The 24,337-nt window shown below is 50.7% G+C and overlaps 1 protein-coding gene across 6 annotated transcripts in view; it reads left to right on the forward strand.

The window, feature by feature from the left end:
• Window positions 1–9,403: 9,403 nt before the first annotated feature.
• The window catches only part of RAD18 (RAD18 E3 ubiquitin protein ligase), a 32,691-nt gene continuing 17,757 nt past the window's right edge, over window positions 9,404–24,337 (forward strand). Inside the window, exons 1-10 of one of the 6 annotated variants that reach the window (XM_063411441.1) lie at window positions 9,404–9,655; window positions 9,749–11,960; window positions 12,099–12,180; window positions 13,611–13,672; window positions 14,568–14,638; window positions 18,227–18,558; window positions 19,763–19,862; window positions 22,121–22,305; window positions 23,393–23,469; window positions 24,134–24,194. In XM_063411441.1, the coding sequence (XP_063267511.1) occupies window positions 11,697–11,960; window positions 12,099–12,180; window positions 13,611–13,672; window positions 14,568–14,638; window positions 18,227–18,558; window positions 19,763–19,862; window positions 22,121–22,305; window positions 23,393–23,469; window positions 24,134–24,194 (1,234 nt within the window). In that variant the 5' untranslated portion in view covers window positions 9,404–9,655; window positions 9,749–11,696. Of the gene's footprint in view, window positions 9,656–9,708; window positions 11,961–12,098; window positions 12,181–13,041; window positions 13,150–13,610; window positions 13,673–14,567; window positions 14,639–18,226; window positions 18,559–19,762; window positions 19,863–22,120; window positions 22,306–23,392; window positions 23,470–24,133; window positions 24,195–24,337 lie in introns of those variants that run through there. The other 5 variants (XM_063411440.1, XM_063411439.1, XM_063411437.1 and 2 more) reach the window with 5 other exon arrangements.

Consider the following 24,337-nt stretch of genomic DNA (forward strand, 5'->3'; position numbering starts at 1 on the left):
CTGCCCCAGCCTGTCCATCCCAGCCATGGCCCTGCCCTGCCCCAACCCGTCCATCCCAGCCATGGCCCTGTCCCATCCCAGCCATGGCCCTGCCCCAGCCTGTCCATCCCAGCCATGGCCCTGCCCCAGCCCGTCCATCCCATCCCGTCCATCCCAGCCATGGCCTTGCCCTGCCCCAGCCCGTCCATCCCAGCCATGGCCCTGCCCTGCCCCAGCCCGTCCATCCCATCCCGTCCATCCCAGCCATGGCCTTGCCCTGCCCCAGCCCGTCCATCCCAGCCATGGCCCTGCCCCAGCCCGTCCATCCCAGTCATGGCCCTGTCCCATCCCAGCCATGGCCCTGCCCTGCCCCAGCCCGTCCATCCCAGACATGGCCCTGCCCTGCCCCAGCCTGTCCATCCCAGCCATGGCCCTGCCCCAGCCCGTCCATCCCAGTCATGGCCCTGTCCCATCCCAGCCATGGCCCTGCCCTGCTCCAGCCTGTCCATCCCAGGGTGGCCCTGTCCCATCCCAGCGTGGCCCTGCGTGGCGCTGAGGGGGGCGCGGTGGCACCGCGGCCCTGCCCTGGGCAGACTCTCTGTGCCCGGGCGCGGTCCCGGGGCAGTGATGGGCGCACTTTGTGGTCCCTTCGGCTGAAGTCCCTGGTCGGTGGTTGTGTACCCCAGGTTGTTATTTAAGTAGCGGTGTTGTGGCTCTCGCGGGGGGCAGAAGATGTCCCGAGTCTGATTTGCTTTGCGTGGCTGGGCTGCGAGGTCTGGTGGGGACGGGGTTGGTTATGCCGGGAGGCCGTGGGACACCGCCGGCTGCTGCCCACTGTACCGGTCATCCTCCTCCTCCTCCTCCTCCTCTGGTGTTGTCTCTGTAACGTATGGTGAGATGCCGTCAGCTAGAGTGTCTGAGTGGGTCCTCGTGTGTGCTGGTGATGCCATGTAGATGAAGCCACTGGTTGGGTGTGGACTCATCCTGTTGAATAAACTGCTTAACTTTTCTCAAAAACGTTGTCTGTGGTTTTGGAGGATGTGCTGCCTCTTGCCTGTGCTTCTTCCCCACACCCTTTTACACCCCACAGCATCCTGCCCTGGGCAATACAGACCCTGTCTCCTGCCCCTGCAGCTGGGCTCTGGGTGCTGTTTATGGCTGCTGAGGGGATAAAAACCTCTGATTCTAAACAAACACCCCCAGAGCCCTTTGCACCCAAGCTTTGAGGAGCTGCGCTGGACTCTGCAGGCTGGGTGATGTCTTTTCCCTTTTCCCATTTTTTTTTCCTTGCTGCTGGTTCGTGGCTTCACTTTCACCATCCCGGGAGTGCGGAGAGGCAGAGACCTCCCTGATTCCATCCATCCTCCATCCTCGAGGTGGGGAGCTGCAGACACAGCTGGCGATGCTCCAGCAGGGGACAGTGTGGGCCAGGAGCAGGGGGAGGACTGGGTGAGCTGCAGGCGGGGCTCGGCCTGCATCACCCTGTCCTTAATTATTAATTACCCCTCCTTAAATACAGTTAACGGGCTGAGCCTCCGGGCAGGTGAGTGCAAGGTGGGCTGCGGGCTGCCAGGTCCGCCCTGGTCTGTGCTGGTCACCACCGAGGGACACGGCCCGGTACCCGCGGCGGGAGCATCCTGGGCCGGGGGAGAGCCCGGGGGTGGCTCCGGCAGGTCCCCGGGCAGCGGGGGCGTGCGGGGGAACGGGGCCCTGGCCAGGCCCGGGGGGCTGCCAGCTGCGGGCCACACCGGTGTGGGCTCTGCGGGGAGTGTGACAAGCCTGCGGGGAGTGTGACACGCGTGCACGGTGTGCTCCGAGTGTGCTCCGGGTGTGCGCCAGGTGTGCTCGGTGCCCCGCTCGTCCCGCGCTGTCCCCGCGCTGTCCCCGCGCTGTCCCCGCCGTGTCCGCCCGCCGCCAGCAGGGGGCAGCAGCGCCCCGGGCCGAGCCCCCGCGCGGGGAGCGGGCACGGCGGGGACCGGCGGCACCGGCGGCACCGGCGGCACCGGCGGCACCGGGTCCTTCCTTTTCCCTTTCTCTTCCCCTTTCCCTGCGCTTTCCTCCCCTCCCCTTCCCTCGGGGAGCAGGTGCTGCTCGGCCTGCCGCTGACTGATTGAACTGAAATGAATACCTGAACTATTTCTCTCCAGAGGGCCCGGTTACCCGGGTGAGGTGTAACAATCATTAACTCTAGGCGTGAACAATAAATTGAATCTATTTATTAATTTCTATGGGCCGAATGCAGCATTTGCATTTAAATTACCTTTCCACACTGCTGCGCTCTGACACGTGTGTCGACTTCCTTCTAAACTTAGAAATACCTTTAAACTGGTGAGTGCTGTAAGCACTGCCTCTGCTGGAGCGCCAGGAGCTGGGAGCCTGTTCCGGGCTGGGCAGTGACCAGGCTGTGTCACAGACCTGTCCTGGGCTGGGCAGGGACCAGGCTGTGTCACAGACCTGGCCAGGCTGGGCAGTGACCAGGCTGTGTCACAGACCTGTCCTGGGCTGGGCAGTGACCAGGCTGTGTCACAGACCTGTCCCGGGCTGGCAGTGACCAGGCTGTGTCACAGACCTGTCCTGGGCTGGCAGTGACCAGGCTGTGTCACAGACCTGTCCTGGGCTGGGCAGTGACCAGGCTGTGTCACAGACCTGGCCAGGCTCCTCCCAGCCCCATCCCGCTTCAGTGGGATGAGGGCAGGGAATTTTGGCAAATGAAAACCTGCTTCATTGCAAACGCAGAGGCAGACAGAGAGGGCTGGGTGGCTGATGGGTGGCTGATGGTGTCACAGCTAGCCCTGCTCTCCCTGGTGAGGAGAAGTAGCACAGCACTGGCTGTTGGCTCTGGGATGCTGCCGGGGCTGGTGCTGCCGGGGCTGGAGCAGGACGGTGCTGGAATGTGGCAGTGCCAGGCCTTGCCTCTGCCTCACCAGCACCTCCTTCTACACTGGAGCCCTCTGGGGTGATGAAAGGAACTCTCCGCTTCCTCCAGTCATCTCTGGGGTAGTTGACTGCCAAGGAAGGGTGTGGGGCTGACTTGCCTTTAACTTGGATTGGTCCAGCAGTTCGATGTGGATGGATCCAAGAGCCACTCACTGTGTGCTCCAAGGGGCACCTAAGGGCACTCTGGCACCTGTCACACTCATAGCTAATGAATGAAAAAATGACATAGAAATGAAAAGTAAAGGAAATGATGCAGAGCTTAGTGATTAGTGCTTTGAACCTGGACTCAAAGTGAAACAAGTTCTCTCAGTCCTGCTGACTGAATCAAATAATCCAAATTACTAATACATTTTAGTGTATTTTTTTCATGTGCAAAGACATTAAAGTGCTTTTAGCAAATGAGGCAAAGATTTTCCGTCCATGTTTAAGAACTAAAACAGAGCAATGTGCTGTTGGTGCCCAGAGCCTGCTGTGAGCTCATGGCAGGGGCTGTGCAGGGCTGCCCTGTCCCTCCTGTGGCCTCTGACGGCCCCGGGCATGGCTGTGCCCGGGCATGGCTCTGCCCTGGGCATGGCTCTGCCCCGGGCATGGCTGTGCCCCGGGCATGGCTCTGCCCCGGGCATGGCTCTGCCCCGGGCATGGCTGTGCCCCGGGCATGGCTGTGCCCCGGGCATGGCTCTGCCCCGGGCATGGCTCTGCCCTGGGCATGGCTCTGTCCCGGGCATGGCTCTGCCCTGGGCATGGCATCTGTGCACAGCCACGGGCTGTGCTGGGCAGGCAGCAGGAGCCCAGGGTGCAGAGAGGGGCATCCCTTCCCCGTGAGGGCCAGGGCCATGTGGGATGGTCTGGGGTCTCCTGATGGTGGGGGCTCACCCCAGCATCCCAGGGCACTTTGCAGCCCCTGCTGCTGTTTCAGCTCAGATATGGCTGTGGATCCTTTTGGGCAGCAGCTCTGACTTGCCTGGAGTTCCCTGGTCTTGTGAACATTTGAGAGGTGCTCTGTTACATTGGCTTTGTTGCTGAGGGTGGATATTAATTGCTGAGGGTGTAAATTTATTGCTTGTGGCTGGCCCATGCCCATTTGAGCCTTTTAGGGCCCTTTTTCCAGCCTGATCCCCTCTGCCCGTGGCACCCTCGGTGTCTGGGGCTGCCCAACAGCTCAGCCCCCGGGGCAGGGCAGCAGCAGCCCCAGCCCCAGGCACGTGGCAGAGATCCTCCTGTGTGGATGTGTGTGTTTGGAGACATTCCCTGCCAGCACATGTCTGATTTCCTGGGGAGAGGAGAGGAGAATTGCCAGATGGGATGATTTTTGAAACTGGTGAGGTGTTTTTCAGATGTCAGCTCCCCTGGCCTGCCCAGCCATAGCCCATCAGCCGTGGGAGGGACAGTGGTGCTGGCACCAGCCAGTGCTGCTGTGCTTTTGGTGCATTCCGAGCTTGGTTTCAATTTTAGCATTTTTCTTTGAAAGTTTTCTCCCTGCTCCAGCACAAGCCAGAGCAATGTCCCATCTCCCTGGAGTGGAGCCCTTCCGTTGGCTGGCCAGTGCTGTCCTGGCAGGTGTCTGGAGTGTTCCTGGTGCCCCCAGCTGTCCCCACAGCCCTGCCCACCTCTGGGCTCCTGGGGCAGCCAGGGCTGAGTGAGCCCACTCCTGTGCTGCATCCCGTGCCTGACCTGGCTGCAGGCACACAACGAAGAGCATTTACCCACCTTTTGATAACTTTTTTATTTCCACTTAATATACACCTACAGCCTCACTATAGAAACCCTGGAAACCAGACTTTAGCAGGCCTGAGAGACTGCAGCATTATCCATTGTCTATAAATACTGTGGAGCAGTTGGAAACCTTTTTATGATCACAGACAGCTCAGCTGGAAAACAGCACCACATTCCTGCTGCCCTTTGGGATCACTTCCTTTGCTTGTGGGGTGGGGGGCAGCAGCTGTTGAAGCATTTTGGTTAGTGTTTCATGAGATAAAAGTGTAATTTGCTGGATCTTAAATATCTTGTGCATCAGATCAGCATAAGCATTGCAGGCTGCAAACCAGCCTTGCTCTGTTTCACGGAGATGCCTCTTCCCTCCCCAGGAATCTTCCAGAGAGCTGGGCTTGGAGGCCTCGATGCTGCAAAATCAGTGGAGGTTTGTGTGTTGGAAATGAAGCTTCAGCTCTGGAGCAAAGCTTATCCCAGACCTTTAAATCTAATAACACCCTCCTGACAGCATCCAAAGGCCAGGCACCCTCTGACAGCTCCTAATTCCACCCGAGCCCCATGAGACTCATCTCTGGACATGCAAATGTGCCCAGTTCTATCTAACGAAGATAAATTTCTTAATTAAGATACGCAGCTGCCTGGGGCACTGAGATTTTGATGAGACTGAGCTTGGCTGGGAGCTGGTGCAGATCCTTTGGCTGCTGTCCCAGGGAGCTCGTGTGGTGAGGGATGGGGCTGGATGGGGCTGGATGGGGCTCTGCAGCCTGGCCAGAGCCCTGTGACTCACCAGGAAAGGGCTGTCATCAGTGCTGGTCACCAGCCCAAACCTTCCTATCCTGCTCAAAGCTAACGAGCTTGTTTCCCTCCTTGATGTGTCTCAGCTGACAAGAAATATCTGTCCTTGGCAGCGCCACCCACCCCCTACCTGCTGCTGCTGAACACTAATGAAACTTGTGTTGTGTTTCTGTCTCCAAACTGTTGTTGCATCCATTTTTTCACCCCCTTCAAGACAGCCTTTATAAAAATAATGTATTTAGCAATGCTGAAGCTGGCAGAGCTGTGCCATAGAGCACGGCAGTGCTGAGCTTGTGAGGCTGTGGCAATGGCTGAGGGTGAGGAGGCTCTCAACAAGGCTCTAGGGTGAGATGCAGCTTTTCTCTTAAAAGAAAGAAAGAAAAAAATTAAGTCTTACGTAGGTCAAAACATCTGCTAGTGCATGACTAATGCCTCCCCTCCTCCCTGGTGTGGCAACTGAAGTCCATGGGAATTATATAAATGATTGTTTCCTGTAAGAAGTTCTACGTTGTTCATAGGGCTTTTGGGGACGAGCCTTCTGTGCAGCCACCCCTCCCCTGGGCTGTTTGCTCGTGGCTTTGGATCCATGGCCCCGCTGCCATGAGCTGACAGCAGCAAGTCCAAACACATAGCCCCCGGCCCAGCTGGTGCCAGGGTGGATTTATTCCTGCCAAAGTCAGCTTAACTGGGCATTACCTGTGTCTGAAGCTGAGGTTATTGCTGTACAGTGCTGACAGCTGATTGCTGAGTGCTGGGCTGTGGTGTGCCCGGTGTGGCAGCCTCTGGTGATGCTGCTGTGCCCTGCAGACCAGCCTGCCTCACACCGGGGTGCTGCTGCCTCCCCTGGGACACGGCTGATGGCAGCAAGGGCAGGGACAGACCCAGGGTCTGCGTCCCTTTGAGGGGTGAATGTGTTGGTGAGGGCTGGTCTGTCTGAGGGGAATGCAAGGAAATGTTTTACAGACCCGACAGCCAAAGTGGCCCCCAGTGTGGTTTTATTCCCACAGAGCTTCCCCATTCTGGCAGTGGTACTCTGTGGCATCTTTATAACTTTTCTCACTTGCTTGCCTCTTGATTCCAATTTAATCCTTGTGTGGGTCTGGTTCCCCCTGCCCATCCCAAGGCTCCCACCTCCCCCATGCAGTGGGACTGCTGTGGCTGCCAGTCTGCCCAGTATCACCCAGCAGGGAATGGGGCTGAGTCATTTCTGTGCCGAATTTCTATTGATATGTCTTGAATTTTGGTCTAGTTCCCCTGCCTGGATCTCAGTTCTGGACACTCCGGGTCTCTGGCCAGAGCAGGAGGAGCTGCTGGGTCCAGCAGAGGTGAGTGCTCCTGGCAGATGGATGGATGCAGGGTGTCAGCTCCCAGGCCATGCTCTGGGTTTCTGCTTTCCATGGCCTGGGACATTAACTGCTGCCAGAATTACTAATGGGCTTCTGCTTTTAGCCTGAGTGCTGCAGGCTGCTGCTGCAAGGTGGAAATCATGGACTCAATTAAGTAATTACCTGGTGTTTCAGCTGCCAACACTCGAGAGGTTTTGTTTCTCACCACTGGCATCAATCCCAACACACATCTCACCCCAGACTCATCAGCAGTGGTTTGTGCACTACTGGAGCAGGCTGCTGTGCCATGGACGGGCTGGAGCTGCTCTCCCTGCGATTCTGGTGACAAATGCTTCCTCCTCCCTCTGTTTAGTCTCATTCTGGCACATAAATCCAGGCATAAACAGGCTAAGCCAAGCAGAAGCTTGAAATTGCTTCTTCGTAGTTCTCTTGTTCTGTTTTACCCTTGCTTATTTGATGAGCAGCAGTCCACAGGCGAAATGCAGAGCTGTGCCTGCTCACCTGCTCCCTCCTCTCCCCAGGCTGCCTGTCCTGAACTGTCAGTTCATCCTGCCCTCAGGTCAGGCCCAACTCAACCAGCATTGCTTTGCTGTGAAAGCCCAGAGGGATTTTACTCGTTGTGTCCATCTTAAAGCACTCCAGGAGAAAGTTTAAATATTATTTCTGGCTCCTTTGGCTGCTAACCTCACAGCATTTTCGTGGAAGTTTCCGCACTGCTCTGTAAAACTGTTACGATGCTTTTGGCTGATTTATGTTGGCCTAAAATCAGTGCAGTAGACTAAAAAACAAAAAAAGAAAAAAGGATTTCGTTTGTGCTTTCAAGTAATTTCTGTGTGAGATGACCAGATACTTGTGGAGCTGTGACACAGCCAAAGCAGCAAAGGTTGGGTTTGAGGGACCTGCCAGCACAACCTCTGCTAGGGTGATAAATTTGCTTCTGCATGTGGGCTGGGAACATTTCGACTAATGAAAGGTTGTTAGCATTTCCTGTGGTCTTGTGTGCTTGGAAGGCTGTGACAGGCTCCAGCTGCACACGAGGCTGCTGCGCTTGGCTCGCCAAGGAGATGGCAGTGGGCTGGTGGGACCACTGCTAAAACAGAGGCTTTTAGGCCAAAACTAATGGCAGGAATGAAAACCAGCCCCTCTGAAGGCGCCTCTGCAGGGTGTTGTCTTTGAGGATGGCAGTGCAAAAAGCAGCAGGTCCTGACCCCACAGCCCTCACAGGCGCTCTGGTGCTTCACTCCAGCATCCTCGGGCTGCTCCAGTCCTGAACCTGCTCGGGCTGGTTTTGGCTGGGGTAGAGTGAATTTCCTTCCAGTGCCTGGCATGGGGCTGTGTTTGGGATTTGTGCTGAGCACAGTGATTATAAATACAGATGGTTTTGCTCTGTCTGAGCAGGGCTTACACAGAACCAAGACCTTTCCTGCTCCTTGTACTGCTGCACTGGCCAGAAAGCTGGGAGTGCATGGGAGGGGAAACAGCCAGGAAAGGTGACCCCAAGTGACCCAGGGATCCAGACCACGGGACATCATGCTCAGTGCACAAGGTGGGGTCATTGGAGTTTGTCTTCCCAAGTAGCTGTTACAGGGCTGGAGCCCTGCTGCCCTGGAGGTGGCTGAACACCTGACTGCCCATGGAAGGAAGTGAATGAGCTCCTTTACTTTGCTTGTGTGTGTGGCCTTTGCTTCACCTATTAAACTGTCTTTATCTCAACCCACAAGTTTTCTCACTTTTACCCTTCTGATTCTATTGCCAGTCCCACTGGTGGGGGAGTGAGGGAGCAGTTGTGCGAGGCTTGGATGCTGACTGGGGTTAAACCACAACAATGTGGGATCTTTTTGTTCCAAAAGCCTCAACATTAGAAATTTAGTCCTGTAGAAATCAATAAATCGTTGCCAGCTTTAACACAAGGGCAGAGCAAGGTCAATGTTAACTATTTCTGAACAATTTTACCCATGGTTTCAGGTTCTTCTCCTTTCCAGTTGGGAACGACATGATGAGAAACTTTCCACTGCTTTAAATATTAAGGAATTTCAGAAGAGTCTTAGAAACAATTAACTCAAAAATTTCCCTAGTTTGAGGTTTGATGTTTTCTTTTTAAGTGCAGTATGTTCTTCTGCTGATTCTTCATCCAATCTACATGCTGGTGTCTAGAGGCTTGTTTCTGTGGTGCATTTGTACATCGATGTAGACATGAGGCAGACCTTGGTGGAGTGTTAGGTTTTAGTTTCAAGATCCACGTACTAAAGGCAGCTGAGGATGAGCTGTTTTTCTGTGGGGCATGGGGGAAAACAACAGTTCTGCATGAGGCACTGAGCACCACGGGGGAACAAATGCTCTTTACATTTTTAAGTTGTGCACAACCAGATGGGAATTATATAAAATTCCACTTAAATATTTGGTCTTAACAACACAAGTGAAAATAAGTAGCTTTTGGAGATTTGCTTTATGTCAGGCTGCTCCACCTCCTAATAAGCTTTTCCATACATTTCTCTGCTAACAGAACAGGGCAACAAGTTTATGAAAATGCAGTTGGGACCTCCTGGTATTTTAATTTAAATGAGTGTTTCAGAGGCTTGGAAGGAGGAGATATGTTCTGTGTATAATAACAAGTTGTAACTTGGTCATTCAGCAAGATAAATCAGTTTATTCCTGCTGCATCGAGGCCCAAAGTGCCAATAAAACAGCGGGAAGCGTTCCTCCAGAGGAGGAGAGCTGTCTTCACTCGGCAGGGCTCCCGGGGATGTGCCAGGCAGGGAGAGCTTTGCTGGCCAAGCTGCAGGGCACGGCTGCAGGGCTGCCAGGAGCCTGGCAGTGACTCTGCCATGGTGACACAGCCCAGAGCACTGCATCCAGCAGGAAAGCGCTCCCACAGCTCCGGGCTAAAGGTGCACCCAGGCTAAAGGGATCATCCTGCCATGGTGACACAGCCCAGAGCACTGCATCCAGCGGGAAAGCGCTCACACAGCTCCAGGCTAAAGCTGCTAAAGATTCACCCAGGCTAAAGGGATCATCCTGCCATGGTGACACAGCCCAGAGCACTGCATCCAGTGGGAAAGCGCTCACACAGCTCCAGGCTAAAGCTGCTAAAGATTCACCCAGGCTAAAGGGATCATCCTGCCATGCATCCTAAGCATGTAGATGCTCTCCAGCTTCTGCAGTGTGCAGGATTCAGGTGAAAGCACAGATTTTCCAGGGTTCTTTTATGTGCTGCTTTTACCATGAAAACAGTTTAAATTGTGTTTTATTCAGCAGCGGTCTGTGTGGATGGTGCTTGGTAAATTCACTGCCCTTTGCTCTTCATCAGTCCAGTTAAACAAAAAATAAATGTGTAGCTGCAGAAATGAACCCATGAACCTTCTGTGCCCATTCCTGGGTGAGTTAATTCCCATCCACTAAGCTGCTGTCAGAATGTGTGAACCAAGGTCTGCCATGTGCATGAGGGAACAAAGAGAAGAGAAAATTGCAGGAGTTTGATACATTAATTAGGTCACAGTTCACAGAGAAAGCAGAAATGGATTCCTTAAGGTGAAAAGAACAGGCACTTAGGTGGCAATGACACTATTCTGTAAATTCCAGCACTTTTGGCGAGGGGCAGGCAGTAATCACATCCATTCAAATATATAAATTCAGAGACTCACAGTGCCCAAGGCCAGCAGAGACCATTGTGATGGTTCCTTCTGACCTTCTCCATCATGGGGGTCAAGGAGTACCTTTTATACAGATATCTATGAGTGTTGCTGGGTGTCAGTTGAGGGAGCTGGGCTGGATTCAAAAATCAGACTAGCTCAGATCAGGAGCAAGAGCATACAAATTGCAGTGCTACAAAAAAGCTCACAGGAAAAATCAGGCACAGATTTCAGGTAACAGCACCTTTGAGTCACCAGCAGCTGCTGAAGTGAAGGGCTTAAAACACACCTGTGAAATGAAGTAAGCAGAGGGAAGTAAGTACTGTTCTGTAGAGTACTATAAAAATGGTCACACATGCTTTTTGTATGTGTGTAAAAACCCCTGCTACAGCAAGTGAAAGCAACAGGAATGTTGTAACAGTGTGAAGTGTGCCAGAAGAGCAGCCAGGGGACCGGGGTGCTCCCTGCCAGCGAGCCCTGAGCGCGACAGGCAGCGTCTGCACCCAGGCCTGGGTCTGTACCTGCCCTGCAGCCACAGCTGCACCCAGGACCTGCAGTCGGCTTTGCACCTTTATCCTACCGGGCCTGGGCAGTGCGTTCATTTCCCCAAACCCCGTGGCAATTATTGAACCTCCCGACAGCCCCTGGGGAGCACTGGGCTCTGATCACGCACTGCTGCCGTGTTCGTGGGTTTCAGCTGTCGGGCTGTGTGTTTGTAGACTGGGTTTTGCTGTCCCTTCTCTGGAATTCAGAGGCAGACCCGGCCAGGCCCGGGGCAGAGGTGATGCGGATGCTGCCCATTCCCGTGGCAACCCAGCAGAGCTGCGGGAAGAGGTTCCCACAGCAAAGGGCAGACGCACCTGGGCGCAGGGAACCGCAGAGGGAGGGAGGCGGCTCAGTGTATTTCAAACCTCACCGACACGTGGGTTTCACACTAATACCATCTGGAAGATACAGCTGAGGACACCCACGTGCATCCCATGGCATCACTCGGACACTCTCGTTTGGCACCCGAGCAAACCAGCGGCGGCAGCGGCTGTGACTGCCCGAGAGCAGCGGCGTTCCCGTTCCCGGTTCTCTCTCCCCGTTCCCGGGCCGTTCCCGGTCCGCTCTCCCCGTTCCCGGTCCGCTCTCCCCGTTCCCGGCTCTCTCTCCCCGTTCCCGGCTCTCTCTCCCCGTTCCCGGTCCGTTCCCGGTCCGCTCTCCCCGTTCCCGGCTCTCTCTCCCCGTTCCCGGCTCTCTCTCCCCGTTCCCGGTCCGTTCCCGGCTCTCTCTCCCCGTTCCCGGTCTGTCCCCGGCCATGCCGGAAGCGCGGGCGGAAGCGCTCTGCGTTGCGCGCGCGGGCTGCGGGCCCGCCGGCGCTGGGAGCGGGGCCGCACCGGGGCCGCACCGAGGCTGTACCGGGGCTGTACCGGGGCCGCACCGGGGCCGCACCGAGGCTGTACCGGGGCTGTACCGGGACCGCACCGGGGCCGCACCGGGGCCGCACCACAGACACACGGACATGGCCCAGGCGCTGCCGCTGCTCGAGCCGCCGTGGCCGCCCAGCCTGGCCCCGCTGAAGGTGCGTGCGGCGCGGCGGGCCCGGAGGGCGGGTCGGGGCCCGGGTCCCGGGGCCGTTCCGCGGCCGGTGCCGGCGCTGCCATCCTCGGGCACTCCGCCCGCCCGGGCCGGCCCCGCTCACCCCCCGCTCTCGTTGCAGGCCGTGGATGACTTGCTGCGCTGCGGGATTTGCTTCGACTACTTCAGCATCGCCGTGATCATCCCGCAGTGCTCGCACAGCTGTGAGTGCCGCGCCGGAGCTCCCAGCCCGGGGACTGCGGGGCGGGGTTGTTCGGCCTGGCCAAGAGAAGGTCCTGGAGCCTGCAGGAAAGATGGAGAGAAACTGTTTACCAGGGCCTGGAGTCCCAGCACGAGGGGGAATGGCTTCCACTGACAGAGGACGGGCTTAGAGTAGAGATGCACAAGCAACTGTTCCCTGGCAGGGTGGTGATGCTCTGGCACAGGCTGCCCAGAGAAGCTGTGGCTGCCCCATCCTTGGAAGCGTCCCTGGGCAGGTTATGGAGCAACCTGGGTAGTGGAAGGTGTCCCTGCCCATGGCAGGGGGTGGAACTGGATGGGCTCTATGGTCCCTTCCCACCCAAACCATCCTAGGGTTCTGTGATCCTCTTTGTGGTGGAACCTGGGAGGAGCTTTGCAAGGTGGAAGCAGCCAGAACCTTCCCTTGTGTAGTTCCTGCTGTAATACAAACATGTGGCATCTGGCATTCTTCATTTAAGTATCTTTCTTAACATCTTGAGGGTGGTACAAAAGCTCTATGTGGAGAGCATTAAGAGCTCAAATTTTCCATGCTGCTCTGTGTGCCCTGGGCGATGTCTGCTGGCACTTGGCCCCAGGCAGTTTAAGCCAGCTTAGCGGGAAAGTACCTTGCCTTTTCTCACGTTAAAATAAAGGCTTGTAATTGTTTGGTTCAGAAAATGTGGCACTTCCTTCCCTGAAGGGGAGCACTGTAGTTTGGCAGTGAGGTGTAGTTTAGCTTGGCAAAGCTGTCACCATTGAAACCAGTGTGGGGAGCCACAGAACTGGAAATTCTCTACACTGCTACCCTGCCTGTCTGCCTGTGCACCTGGAGGCACAGCCTGCCTGGGGCACGGAGCTCGGGCAGCAGGCACTGCTCACAGCCTGGCCCATGGGAGGGGCTGCGGTGTCAGATGCTGGCAGCCTGGAGCTGCCACTTCATTCGTATTCACACAGTTTGTTTCTTTTCTTTATGGGTTCCTCATGCTATATCACGTCTCACTATATATGTAATAGTTTTTGAGCACTTAGATGGATTTGTGGTTTTAAGTGTTAATTGGTGCATTAGAGCAGATTGGACAGGGCTTGGAGCAACCTGGTCTAGTGGAAAGTGTCCCCACTGCTGTAGTGGTGGTGGCTGAGGAGGGGTTTCTTGCACTGGGAAACAAAAGGAAACAAACGTCAGCTTTAGATGGAGGAGCTGATATTTGGTGTTGAAACATTTTTGCATAAAATACAGCTTCTTTTGCAACAATGATAATCTCAATTCCATGTAAAGATGGTGTATTTTCAATATTTGTGAAATTTCAATAATTGTGAAATCGCTTGCATATATTGTACAATAAGGAAATACACAAGCAAGGATGTGGAACTGCATTTGGAATAATGTTCAAAATTCTGTATTTCCTTTTTCCAGATTGTTCCCTTTGTATCCGCAAGTTCTTGTCCTATAAAACGCAGTGTCCAACATGCTGTGTGGTAAGTGTGCTTTTGGTTTCTTCCCCTCAGTTTATTTTTTATCTTTTGGCAAATCTCAGGAGCTTTTCCGTTTGGACTACACCAAATAATCAATTCTACTTGCATGGGTGAAGTGTGGTGCTCTTGCATCTGGAATTTTCCTGTTTCAGAGGCACTCCTCTGTCAGTGCAGGCAGAAGGGGATGGAGCTCAGACCTGGGGTTTGGCTCAGGGCTGTGTGTACAATCTGTCACAAAACATTTAACATTAATTTGTTAAAATACTCCATCATTTAAACCAGCAGTGTTGAAACATAAGCAATTTATTTTCTGTATCTGAGTGGCCCCATTTCATCTCAAAATAAAATAAAAAAAATAAAATAGAACCTTTGTTAAAAAGAAGAGCAGAGAGAGTTGCAGTGAGGTAAAAATCAGGGATTGTTTAAAAAACTGAATGCATAAAGGCATCTCATAATTCATACTTTCATTCCATAATCAGAAGATTAACATTTCCCTTCATCAGTTTTCATGCTTTGTTGCTGAAGGTTCTTACCACCTTCAGAAGCCCTTTGTTTTGGTTTTCAAAATTGTTAGACCTGTGCTGCAATAAGCCATTGTTGGAGCCTGGGCACTCTGGGCTTTGTTGCTTTAGCTGTATGCTTTGTTTTTACCTATTACCCTTAATATCCCAGACTTAAGTCCTCAGACAGTTGTTTTAATGTGGGATATTTTTGGGGAAGAAGTGTTTACCCTTTAAAGATCTTAATTCCTGTAGCACTTTGGTGGGGGTAGTTGAGGCACTGAGCCAAGAAGAGAGTTATTGATCACTTGAACATTTTCTGGGCACTTGCTGTTTTCACTGCATTTGAATGTTTGTTTGTTTAGGTTTGTATTTTTTTTCTTTCCTTTTTTTAATAGGCAGTCTCAGAATCTGACCTGAAAAACAACCGGATTTTAGATGATCTAGTGAAGAGCTTTAATTCTGCAAGGTATTTATGTAATTTTATGGCTACTCTCTCTGGTTTGTCTCAGCAGTGTGAGAACTGAGCAAAAAAAGTTGTGGTGTCACAGAAGCATTGTCAAAGATGAATGTTTACACTCTGGAAAAATCCTGCAGTCTTCTGGCTGAAGGTTACTGTCCACTCAAGTGATGTGGAGATTTTAGAGGCTCATTTTGGTTCTGCTTCTGGGTAGCTGCTCTGGAAGTTACAACCTCTGCTGGTGTGTAGGGAGTCAACAGACACGTCAGGATTCTGTGGGGAAATAATGGTAGTAAAGATTTTCTTCAAGACCCTTCCTGTGTGTGCAGGGGAGATTCTGAATAGGAGGATTTTGTCCAGTGGTAATGGTCACCTTGCAAGAGCATTCTTTTGGTGAAGTCACTGGCTAGGAAAATATAGGTATTGAAAGACTAAAAATGTGAGGTTTTCTTGAGTAAGGAAAGTAGTGGAGTGCTGTGCTTTCAACTAAATTTCTTAACTACTTTTCTGTTTGTTTTTAATTAATTTTTGAGCTTCATATCCCTTTAAAAGGCAGGAACAACCGAATAAATATGACTTGGTAAATTCTCACAACAGTAGATACATGAGGCTCCTTGTATTATCTGTTTTCTTTTGATGAGCAGCTACTCAGTGATTTGCTGGGAATTCTATGGGTGTTCCTGTCTCTATAAGAGACAAATGCACTTTGATCTTCTCCGAAATTAACTTGGAGCTGGAAGTCAGTGAGACTCTTGGCTTTGTAAGTGACAAGAAGCATAGTTCAGTTGATGGCTTTGTTTCATGAGAGAATTTTTCTCTGATGAAGATCATAGAATGTAGATGGATCTAATCTTCTATATGACCACTACTAGATTTAATTGATTTATTTGAGTAATTTAAATCCTACAGTTCCATCGTTTCAGCTTGAATTCTGGTACTTCCTAGTGATAAATGGGTTACTATTTTTTTGTTAATGCCTAATTTTGTAGGGAACAAGTAGTGCTGACTTGGATCCATTATGATATTGAATCTTAAACGTTAATTTTTCGGGCTCTTTAATGGATCAGTATAAATCTTACCGGTGAGAGTAGTTCAATAACCTTTCCTTTTGTGACTTGGAGCTCAATCAATTTCTCACGTGAGGCTGGATCAGCAGGGCTGTGGAGCCCGGCCTGGCCTGGCTGGAGGGAGGCAGTGCAGGGCTGGCTGGGGCTGGGGCTGGGGGGTTCCCTGCTCCTGCTGCACTGGCACAGGCTGCTCAGGGGACAGCAGGCAGGGTCAGGGTGTGTCCAGGGCTGGCACCTGGGACCGGGTCACTCCTGTGCCCTGAGCTCGGGGGACACTGCTGAACGCCACTGCTGTTCTGTCCTGGGGATGTTGGGACAGGACAGATCTTCTGTCTCCCCCTCCTTCTCCATCTGCTTTGTTTCCCCTTGGCTGGCCCCAAAAACAAATCCACAGTCCAGGGGCTGAAGAGCTCAGCATATTTGAAAGATCAAGTATGTTCTAACTTGACTTTGAGCCTTGTGTAGTTCGATGAAAATTAGGCCTTAAATCTTCCCAGCATTTCACAAAGTGCAAACCCATTTCTTAAGTCAGGCCTGGAGGGGAAGAAAATGGTAATGTTGGCACTTGGCAGAGTGAACGCTGTGCTCCAAGGTCAGGGTCTGCAGGGGGTGGGAGTCGTTCCAGCCAGCCCAGCACTGATCCCAGCTCAGCATTGGGTGTGTGCAGGGTGAGCTGTGGGGGATGTGTGGGATGCAGCTCCCTCCGGGCTCCCAGGGGAAGTGGAGGTGTGCTGTGCTTCCTCATGGCCAGGGATGTTTCTGTGTGTGAAGGGAGAGCAGCAGTTCTCACCAGGCTTTGGTGGCTGTGACTGTGCAGTGCCCTGGTGAAGGGCACACCCTGAGCCCAGCGGGGCAGGACCTTGGGGGGGTTGCCATGAGCAGTTTTCTGTTCCCTCACCTGTCTGTGCTCTGGGGCAGAATTCATGGCTCTGGCCAGGCCAGGAGAGAAAGACGAGGAACGGTTTTTGCACCAGCTGTCCTTAATGAAGAGTTCTCTTATCTATCTTATCTTCAAAAATAACTTGTAGAGTTTTGTGTGAAGTGTAAAGAATTGTTTTCATTGCCCTCTACTAAAAAGATTGAGAAAAATTGTCAGTTTCTGCATCACCTTGTTAGAAAACTTATCAATAGAAATTACACTTACACTTGCCTAAGTAGAAAAGTAGCAGTCCTTGCTGAAAAGAATCTCTGCTTTTCTTCATGCATAGGGAAGAAAAATGTTTTTACTGTCAAGTTTCTCTCTGTTTGCTAATCAGGGTTACTCAACAGAGAGTGAATCAGAGGAATAAACACATCGACTCTGGGTGCTCGAGGGAGCAGGTGCTGTCATTGCTGATGCAGTGATTGAGCCTCCAGCAGGAATGCAGGAGGAATTTCAAGGAGATACATTGCCTTTAGTGCAGGTGGGACTGTCCTGTGTGAGTTGTTCATGGAAGATTCACAGCTCTGGCTCTTCCTTGGAATTTATTTATGTGGAAGCCTTAGATTCCCAACAACTCTGCTTCATTGCTCCTTCAGCAAGAGACGAGTAAGAGGACTGTAAAATGGGAACCAGCAGCCTGATGAAGGACACTTAGATTTTGTGGGTGTTACAGGTCTGAAGGAAAAAATATGGGAAGCTGTTTATGCTGTTGTTGGAGCGGAGGGAGGATGCTGGAGGGAAGGATGTTAAGAAACCATCCATCTTTATTTAAGCAGGTTTATTTTAACTGCCTGCCCTGACCCATCTCAGCGACTGAGGAGGATGGGCCTTGCAGGAGGCTTTGGGTAGTGGCTGCTTTGGTGGATCTGGGCGTGCTGGCACCTGGTTGATTCATCTCTCAGCCTTCAAAGGGAAGGACACTGCTCTGCTCATAAACTGAGCATTGTCAGCTGTGCTGCAGTTACTGCTCTGTGCCAGGAAGGTAAAATTCTGTCAGTTCAGGGCTCATCCAGTCTGTTAAATTCTTGAGAGTATCACAGATAACACTGGGACCATACACAATATGCAGAGGTTTTTGAACATTGTGTAGAACTGATGTTTGCCATGGGGTCAGCTCCCAGGTGAGCTGGCCAGGCTGGTGATGGCAGGGGCTGGACCCCTCCATCACTGCAGGCTTTCTCTGGCCTCACTGGATGATGGATGAGCTTCAGTCTAGTCATGCTTGTCTGATCTCCAATCACACGTGTCAGAGTTCCTGCCATTAGTGAGAAATTTGAGTAATTCACCCTGGTGCTGAGGGAGGGGCTGGCAGGTGACAAAGTGCTGTAGGAGAGCCCAGGGCTGTGCCAGGAGTGTCTGCTGTGCCCTGGCTTTCTGCCCCTGGGGCTGGGGTGTGGGACCAGGAGGTGTCATCACCCAGCTGCTCCTGAGCCCAAAAAAACACACTCTGGGAGAAGCCAGTGCGGGACTGCTCCCTCCTCTTTTGCCCTCAGTCCTGGCATTTTCTGTATTTTTCACACCCAAAAAGGAGTGTGTGTTGGCAAACAGGTTTTCAAGTTCTTACTGCCATCCAGTGTGCTAGCTGTGTGTTTTTTGTGGGTGCTCTAGACAGCAGCTGTTGCAGTTGGTGTTGGATGCTCCCCCGAATCCGTCCCCTCCGGCTGCCGAGAGCCACAGGAGCCCTGGGGCTCAGCCAGATTCTAAAGAGGTGCTGGGGATGGACAGCTTCTTGAGAAAGGACAAAGTCTGCACCTCCACCAAGGCAGGTGGCCTGGCATGGACTGCTCAGAAGGGTTTCAAAACCGAGGAACACCACGACCTTCACAGCACTTCTGCAGAGCCTGGTGGTAAAGACAGCGAAGTGGGATCACAAGGGATTCCTGGGTGCACTGAAGGTCATGAAAAGCCTTCTACGTCTGTGCTGAAAGCAGACAGGAAAGGTGAGGAGTTTAATTTCTGGTTATGTCCTGTTCTCTCCCCACGTGTGGCTGGCTGTGTGTGTTAGAGGACCCTCAGCATGTGGCACTGCTGCCGTTTCTCCGCGTGGTTCTGCCCTGTGGGCACGTTCAGCTCCTTCCCTCTGGCTGCCTGTGTCCCTCACATCACTGCTGGTGTGGGACAGCTCTGCTCCAAGCGTGTTCTCCACGAGAGCCTGAGCTGCTGCCAAGGAACTAAATGGGATTCAGCTCTTACAGATTCCTTTGCCTTGAGTAACTACACTAAAAAACAATAGTTGTGCAACAGTTTTAGTAAAAATGAAGTAATCTCTCTTCTTCCCCCTAATGACTAGACAGACACTGGCGTTTATTCTGCTCTTGTATCCTTCAGTAACCAGATGCAGGTTATTTTATAATGTGTTTGTTGTTTGAAGAATGAGCCTGAACTCAAATGAGCATGGCAGCAGTTCTGTTAATATTTCTGTTCACACACTCTCCAGAAGAGTCATCTGCTTTATTCTTTTGTAATTCTACAGAGTTAGGGTGAATTTACTTTGAAGCATGAAAATGCACATTTATACCAATTAAGCCCAATAAAATGGCAGAATCCTCTTAGTTCTGACATGCTGACACCATTCTATTGACCCAGCTAAAAGCCTAAATTAAATCAAAACACCATGTAGGAGTATACCCCTGGTTCTTATTAGTTCAAATTTAGCTGTTCCTTTGTTTAACGATTTATTCGTCTGGAACTCTGAAGTTCATATGTATTCATTAGGTGGATGAATCCTGCTTAAAGAGAGGTACCACAGCCAGGAAAGAGGAACTGTGGGAAACCTGTCATGGTTTTACACATCAGACTGCCTTGTGTCGATAATTTAAAGCTCACATGAAATTTTACTGCTTGTTTATTTTTGAGCAATTAAAACTTTCTCTTGCTTCCTATTTTATGACCTTTTTGAATCTTTGAGCATGCATCACATGGAAATTATTTCCACAATTGCAAAGTACTTGGTCAGACAGTACTTGTGAAACAGCTGCAGTGAGAGGGTTCAGTGTTCTGAGAACTCAAATGGGATGTCCAGGACAGTAACAGACAGCTCAGGACTAGTGTGTTTTGTTACTGTCCCAACTGTTTGTTTCTCAGAGAACATTCACTCTTTGCTGTTATATCCACACTAGTGAATCCCTTCTCCCTTGCTTTCAGTGGAATGTCCTGTTTGTGAGGTTGCTGTTCTAGAGCAATACATAAACAAACATCTGGACAGCTGCCTGACCAGGGAGGAGAAGAAGGACAGCCTGCGAAGGTAAGGAGCAGCTCTGAGAGCTTCCAGGGCCGTGTGGCTGGTGTGTGCCCTGCTGAACCCGGAGCTGCTTGGTGCTGGGGTGTCACAGTAGTGACTGGTGTTTGTTTCTGGCTTCCCTGCTGTGTGGAGCACTCTGAAATCACCGTGGGGATTGTCCCTCCCTGAGAAAGTGTGTGCATTGCCAGCTCAGTTACTCTTTGGCGTTTAGTGGCAAGAAAACAGTGGCCAGGGCTTTAAAAAATTCAGCACAGGGAATTAGTCTGTGTGTTGTCCCTTTTCTGCTCCCTGGCATTAACATTCCCTTCAGATATCACTGATTCCCATTTTTCATTTGGTGAATGAATCGATTCCTTCGGTTCAGGTGTGCCAAGAGACATTTTCTTCAATAGCTGTCAAGTTAAAGAATAAAAATTGCACCTTTCTCTCCTCTTTGTGGGGCTGTTGAAGTTTCCTGAAGATCTTGATTTCCATAAGATTAATGCATTCCTTTGGCTTTGTGCCCCTGCCCCAGCATTGGTCACGGTCGCCACATTCACATCAGAAGTGGAGTTTCAGTTTGTTTTACTTACAGCAGAAATTTAGGCTGCTGTTATTTCTGACTGATCAGACTGAAGAACTGGGAGGATTTGTACTTCAATGCTTGTTTTTCCAATTCCCCTGAACCTTGAATTAGAAAGTAATTTTATGTTAAAGCTCTTGTTTTGCCCAGTCATGCTTAGAGTGCAGTCTGTAAGCTGAAAGACTTTCAAGATGGAAAAATGGTGAATGGATATTGAAATCTGATGTTACATTTAATTTCCATTTGGAGTGGTTTAGTGCTTTCTCTGCTGTTAATAAATGGAGAAATAAGGCAGATCTGTCTTGGTGTCACGCCCACGTGCCTAAGAGGATTTCAGGTTCTGCCTGTTTGATCTCTGGGCTGCTCCAGCAGTGCCACAGCAGGCACTGCCTGTGCCTGGCAGTGCTGGGCAGTGCCAGCTCTGTGGCACTGCTGGTCACTGCTGTTTGTTAGCAGCACATCCCTTATGCTCCTCTGAGGAGGGTGAGCTCTGGTTATCCCCAAAGCTGGCTGTGTTAACAGAACAGAACTGCTCATTCAGCCCCCAGAGCTCCACAGGGGTAATTCCAACATGTAAGTGTGTTTCCAGCGAGCACTGTGTTTCTCCAGCGTGGGGAAACCCAACCAACACTGGGATTTAAACCTGTTGGAAGCTGTTTTCCTGTGGCTGGCTGCTGGAAAGCTGTCAGCACACTTTAGGTCCTGCTGCTGGGGAGCTGGAATACACACCAAGCTTCTGTAGGACTTTCAGAAGATTTAATTTGATTATTCAGGGAAATTTTTTATGTTTCCCAAAAGAATTTGAAAAAAGAGTGTATTGTGGTAATCCACCTTCTTTTTACCAGCCGTGCTACAGGGCTGGATGAGAGTAGATGAATTATTGACAGTTTTTGTGTAAGACTTTGCTTTTTAACCTTGAAGTTTTCAATGTGATAAGTAGGAAGTGCTGAATAGTTTTAAAATAAATCTCTCATTTTCACAGTGGTAAGCTGTTAACTGCTCTCTAATCCAGAGTAGTGCAGCTGAGCTTTATTTTGCTGCAGAAAGAAAAATGTCTAATTAAATGCTGTTCCTCTGTGAGTTATTGCAGCCGCAGAAGATGAGGGAGGCTGTAGATGGGTTTTGGCCTCTTTGTTTTTCCTAGTTTGAGGGTATCTCACCAGGAGGTGTAGGGAAGCCTGAGCTAATTTGACAGACGGAAATGTTCTGCTAATTGTAAGTGACAAAAGTTGTACTAGGACTTGAATTTTCCCTGGCAGTTTCCTGTAATTAAGATGTTTTCCCCAGCTGTGCCAGGAGTATTGAGTCCTTCTGACAGAAAGCAGTGGAAAGCAGTAAATTTTGGCCTTAGATGTTATTCCTCTGAGAGCACTGCTACTCATCTTTAGTGTCTCTCTCTGTATCACCAAACCACCCTTCTGTTAGCTGGGAACTGCTGCCTTCAGGTACGACTATTTTTTTCAAAGACGTTTTTCCAGAAGGCTGAAAAATCTCCTAATTCAAGTTTTGGCTTGATGTTTTGATGCTTTTACTGTTTCTCCAGCTGATTCAAGTAAGCCATGGCCAGTACTGAGGTGGAAAACCCAAGTTTCTTTCATGTGTATGTTATCCTGAGTGGGTGAAGTACCCTCAAGTAATTGTACTTTTCTTTTCATAGGAGTATTAATTAAATAAAGTCTCTTCTGTTTTCCTTTGGCAGTTCTGCTCACAAAAGGAAGCTGATGTCCAAAGTTGTTTATAACCTGCTGTCGGATCGAGATCTGAGGAAGAAGCTCAAGGAGCATGGTCTGTCTGCCTCTGGGACCCGGCAGCAGCTCATTAAGAGACACCAGGAGTTTGTGCACATGTACAATGCTCAGTGTGATTCCCTAAATCCCAAATCAGGTGAGGGAGAGGCTGCAGGGAGGTTGCTGCCATCACAAACCATCTGCATTTCCCCTTCTCTTACCCCTCGGGGTGGGCATAACACTGCTTGGACTGTTGGGAGAACTGGAAGAGTTTATCTTGTGTAAGTCAAGACCAGTGCAAAATACTTCTTTAACTGCTGGGGGTGCTTGGGGTGAGCCTTTGCTCAGTGCTGGGGGTGAGCACTGCTTCATGAGCCTGCCTCACTCATCCAGAGTGAGGGAGGAGTGCTGGGCTGTGGGCAGTGCCCTCCAGCTGCTCTCCCCTAAATAATGCCAATTCTTCTGTGTTCAGAACCTGTGCACAAAGGGTGAATTATTAAACTCACACGTGAGATGCAGACGTGCATTTTGGGTGGTGCAGGGAGCCCGAGGTCACTGTGTAACACGAGTAGCTGAGCTGCTGAGGAGGCACAGCTGCCACATTCCTGGAGTGTGCCTAAGCCAGCTTGGAACAGGTTTTATTCTTTCTCAGCTTAGTAAACTTTTGTTCTGCTTCACTGTATGGTGAAGTGTTTGTCTTAATAACTGCCCACAGCTGCCTGGCAGTGCTGTGAAGATGATGAAATGCAGAAACAGATTTGTAAAAGTAAATGTCAAAGTAAACTGTGCAGGGTTCTGCCTAGCCGTGGCTCTAGTTAAATGTTACAGTTATGTTGTTTATAGGCTTTGGTCGTGTCTGACAATTGTTGAAGTAGGTTGTAATTCCTGTGTGGGCTTTGCCCTTGAGCCTGCACATGGTTCTGTTGCCCTGGAAGGTGGTTAGGGGGACAAGGTAAGATAAACAGTAGATGCAATTACTGTGTCTTCCACTGAAACATCAGGTATGAAATGGAAAGTCTCTCTGAATGATGGCCTGTGTGCCACAAGCACTGTTGTGTGCTGGAGGGAGGTTTGGGAGGATTTGGAAAGACAGCATGTTTGCTTGGAATTGGAGCCTGAGCTTTCCCTTTCGGAGGGCTAATGCTGTTTGGGTTTTAAATTCAGGGTAGTTTCAGTCTGTGTTGTTACAGCTTTTTATTACCCAGCTCCTGTTTCAGTGATCCCTTTCTTGTATTTCCAAACAGTTGCAGAGGTTGTTAAAGAGCTGGAGAAGAATGAGAAGATTCGGGTTCAGTTAGAGTGTAATAAACCTGGTGAAAATGTAAGTGCTGGTCTTGGTTCTCAGAGAGGGGGGCCAGCAGGAACTGCAGAGTGGGCACTGAGGGTCTGCCTTTGCTTTATTGTGGGAGTTCCCAGGTTGCCTATTGGAGCTCACATTCAGCATCCTGTGATGAGCCTGGTTTTTCTCACACCACACGTTTGTCCTGGGTGTGCTGCCGAGCTTTGTGCCCAAACTCTTTAAATTGGAGCAATTTTTGACTGCAATAAAAATTCTTGAGTAATGTTCTCCTTGGCCATACTGGAAGATTTTGACCCTCCATGGCAGTGTGGGGAATGTTTTGCTTCCTAGAATTCTCCAGGATTTAGCTAGTGAATTCCATGCTTCCGTACTGGCACTAGCTCCTGTTGTGTTCCCATGACATTTGATACTTGGGTGGCTGTTGGAGCCTGTTTCTTGCACAGTGTTAGGAAATATTTTATATTACTTGTGCTGGGTGTTCATGGACTGCCTTGGTCCTGTTGCCTCGGTGGAAGTAGGGCAGGACACTGTGCATATGTTCTGTAAATGTGGATTAATGTGATGAGGTACTGAAAGCTGGGGGGAACAAAACTGTTGCTTCTTCCAGTTTTAAGTCTCTAATTTCAAAGTCTGCAGCTTTATAATCTTTTCATTTATGTTAAAAACATTTGTGTGGTTTTTGTAGAGCTTGACCTTCACAAAGGACCAGACAGAGGAAGAAATAGATGAGATCCATGCTGAATATCGTAAGTAACATGCAAATTTCAGCTCATTTTGTTTTTAAATTCTTCTCCTTTGAGCTAAAATACACACACTGATTGCCTGCAAAGGCATCTCTGTTTATGCACTTTGTTCTCCTTAGTGTCCTGCCACGTTTGCTGGCCATGAG

This window comes from Prinia subflava, chromosome 14 (genome assembly GCF_021018805.1).
Source record: "Prinia subflava isolate CZ2003 ecotype Zambia chromosome 14, Cam_Psub_1.2, whole genome shotgun sequence".
Lineage (NCBI taxonomy): Eukaryota > Metazoa > Chordata > Aves > Passeriformes > Cisticolidae > Prinia > Prinia subflava.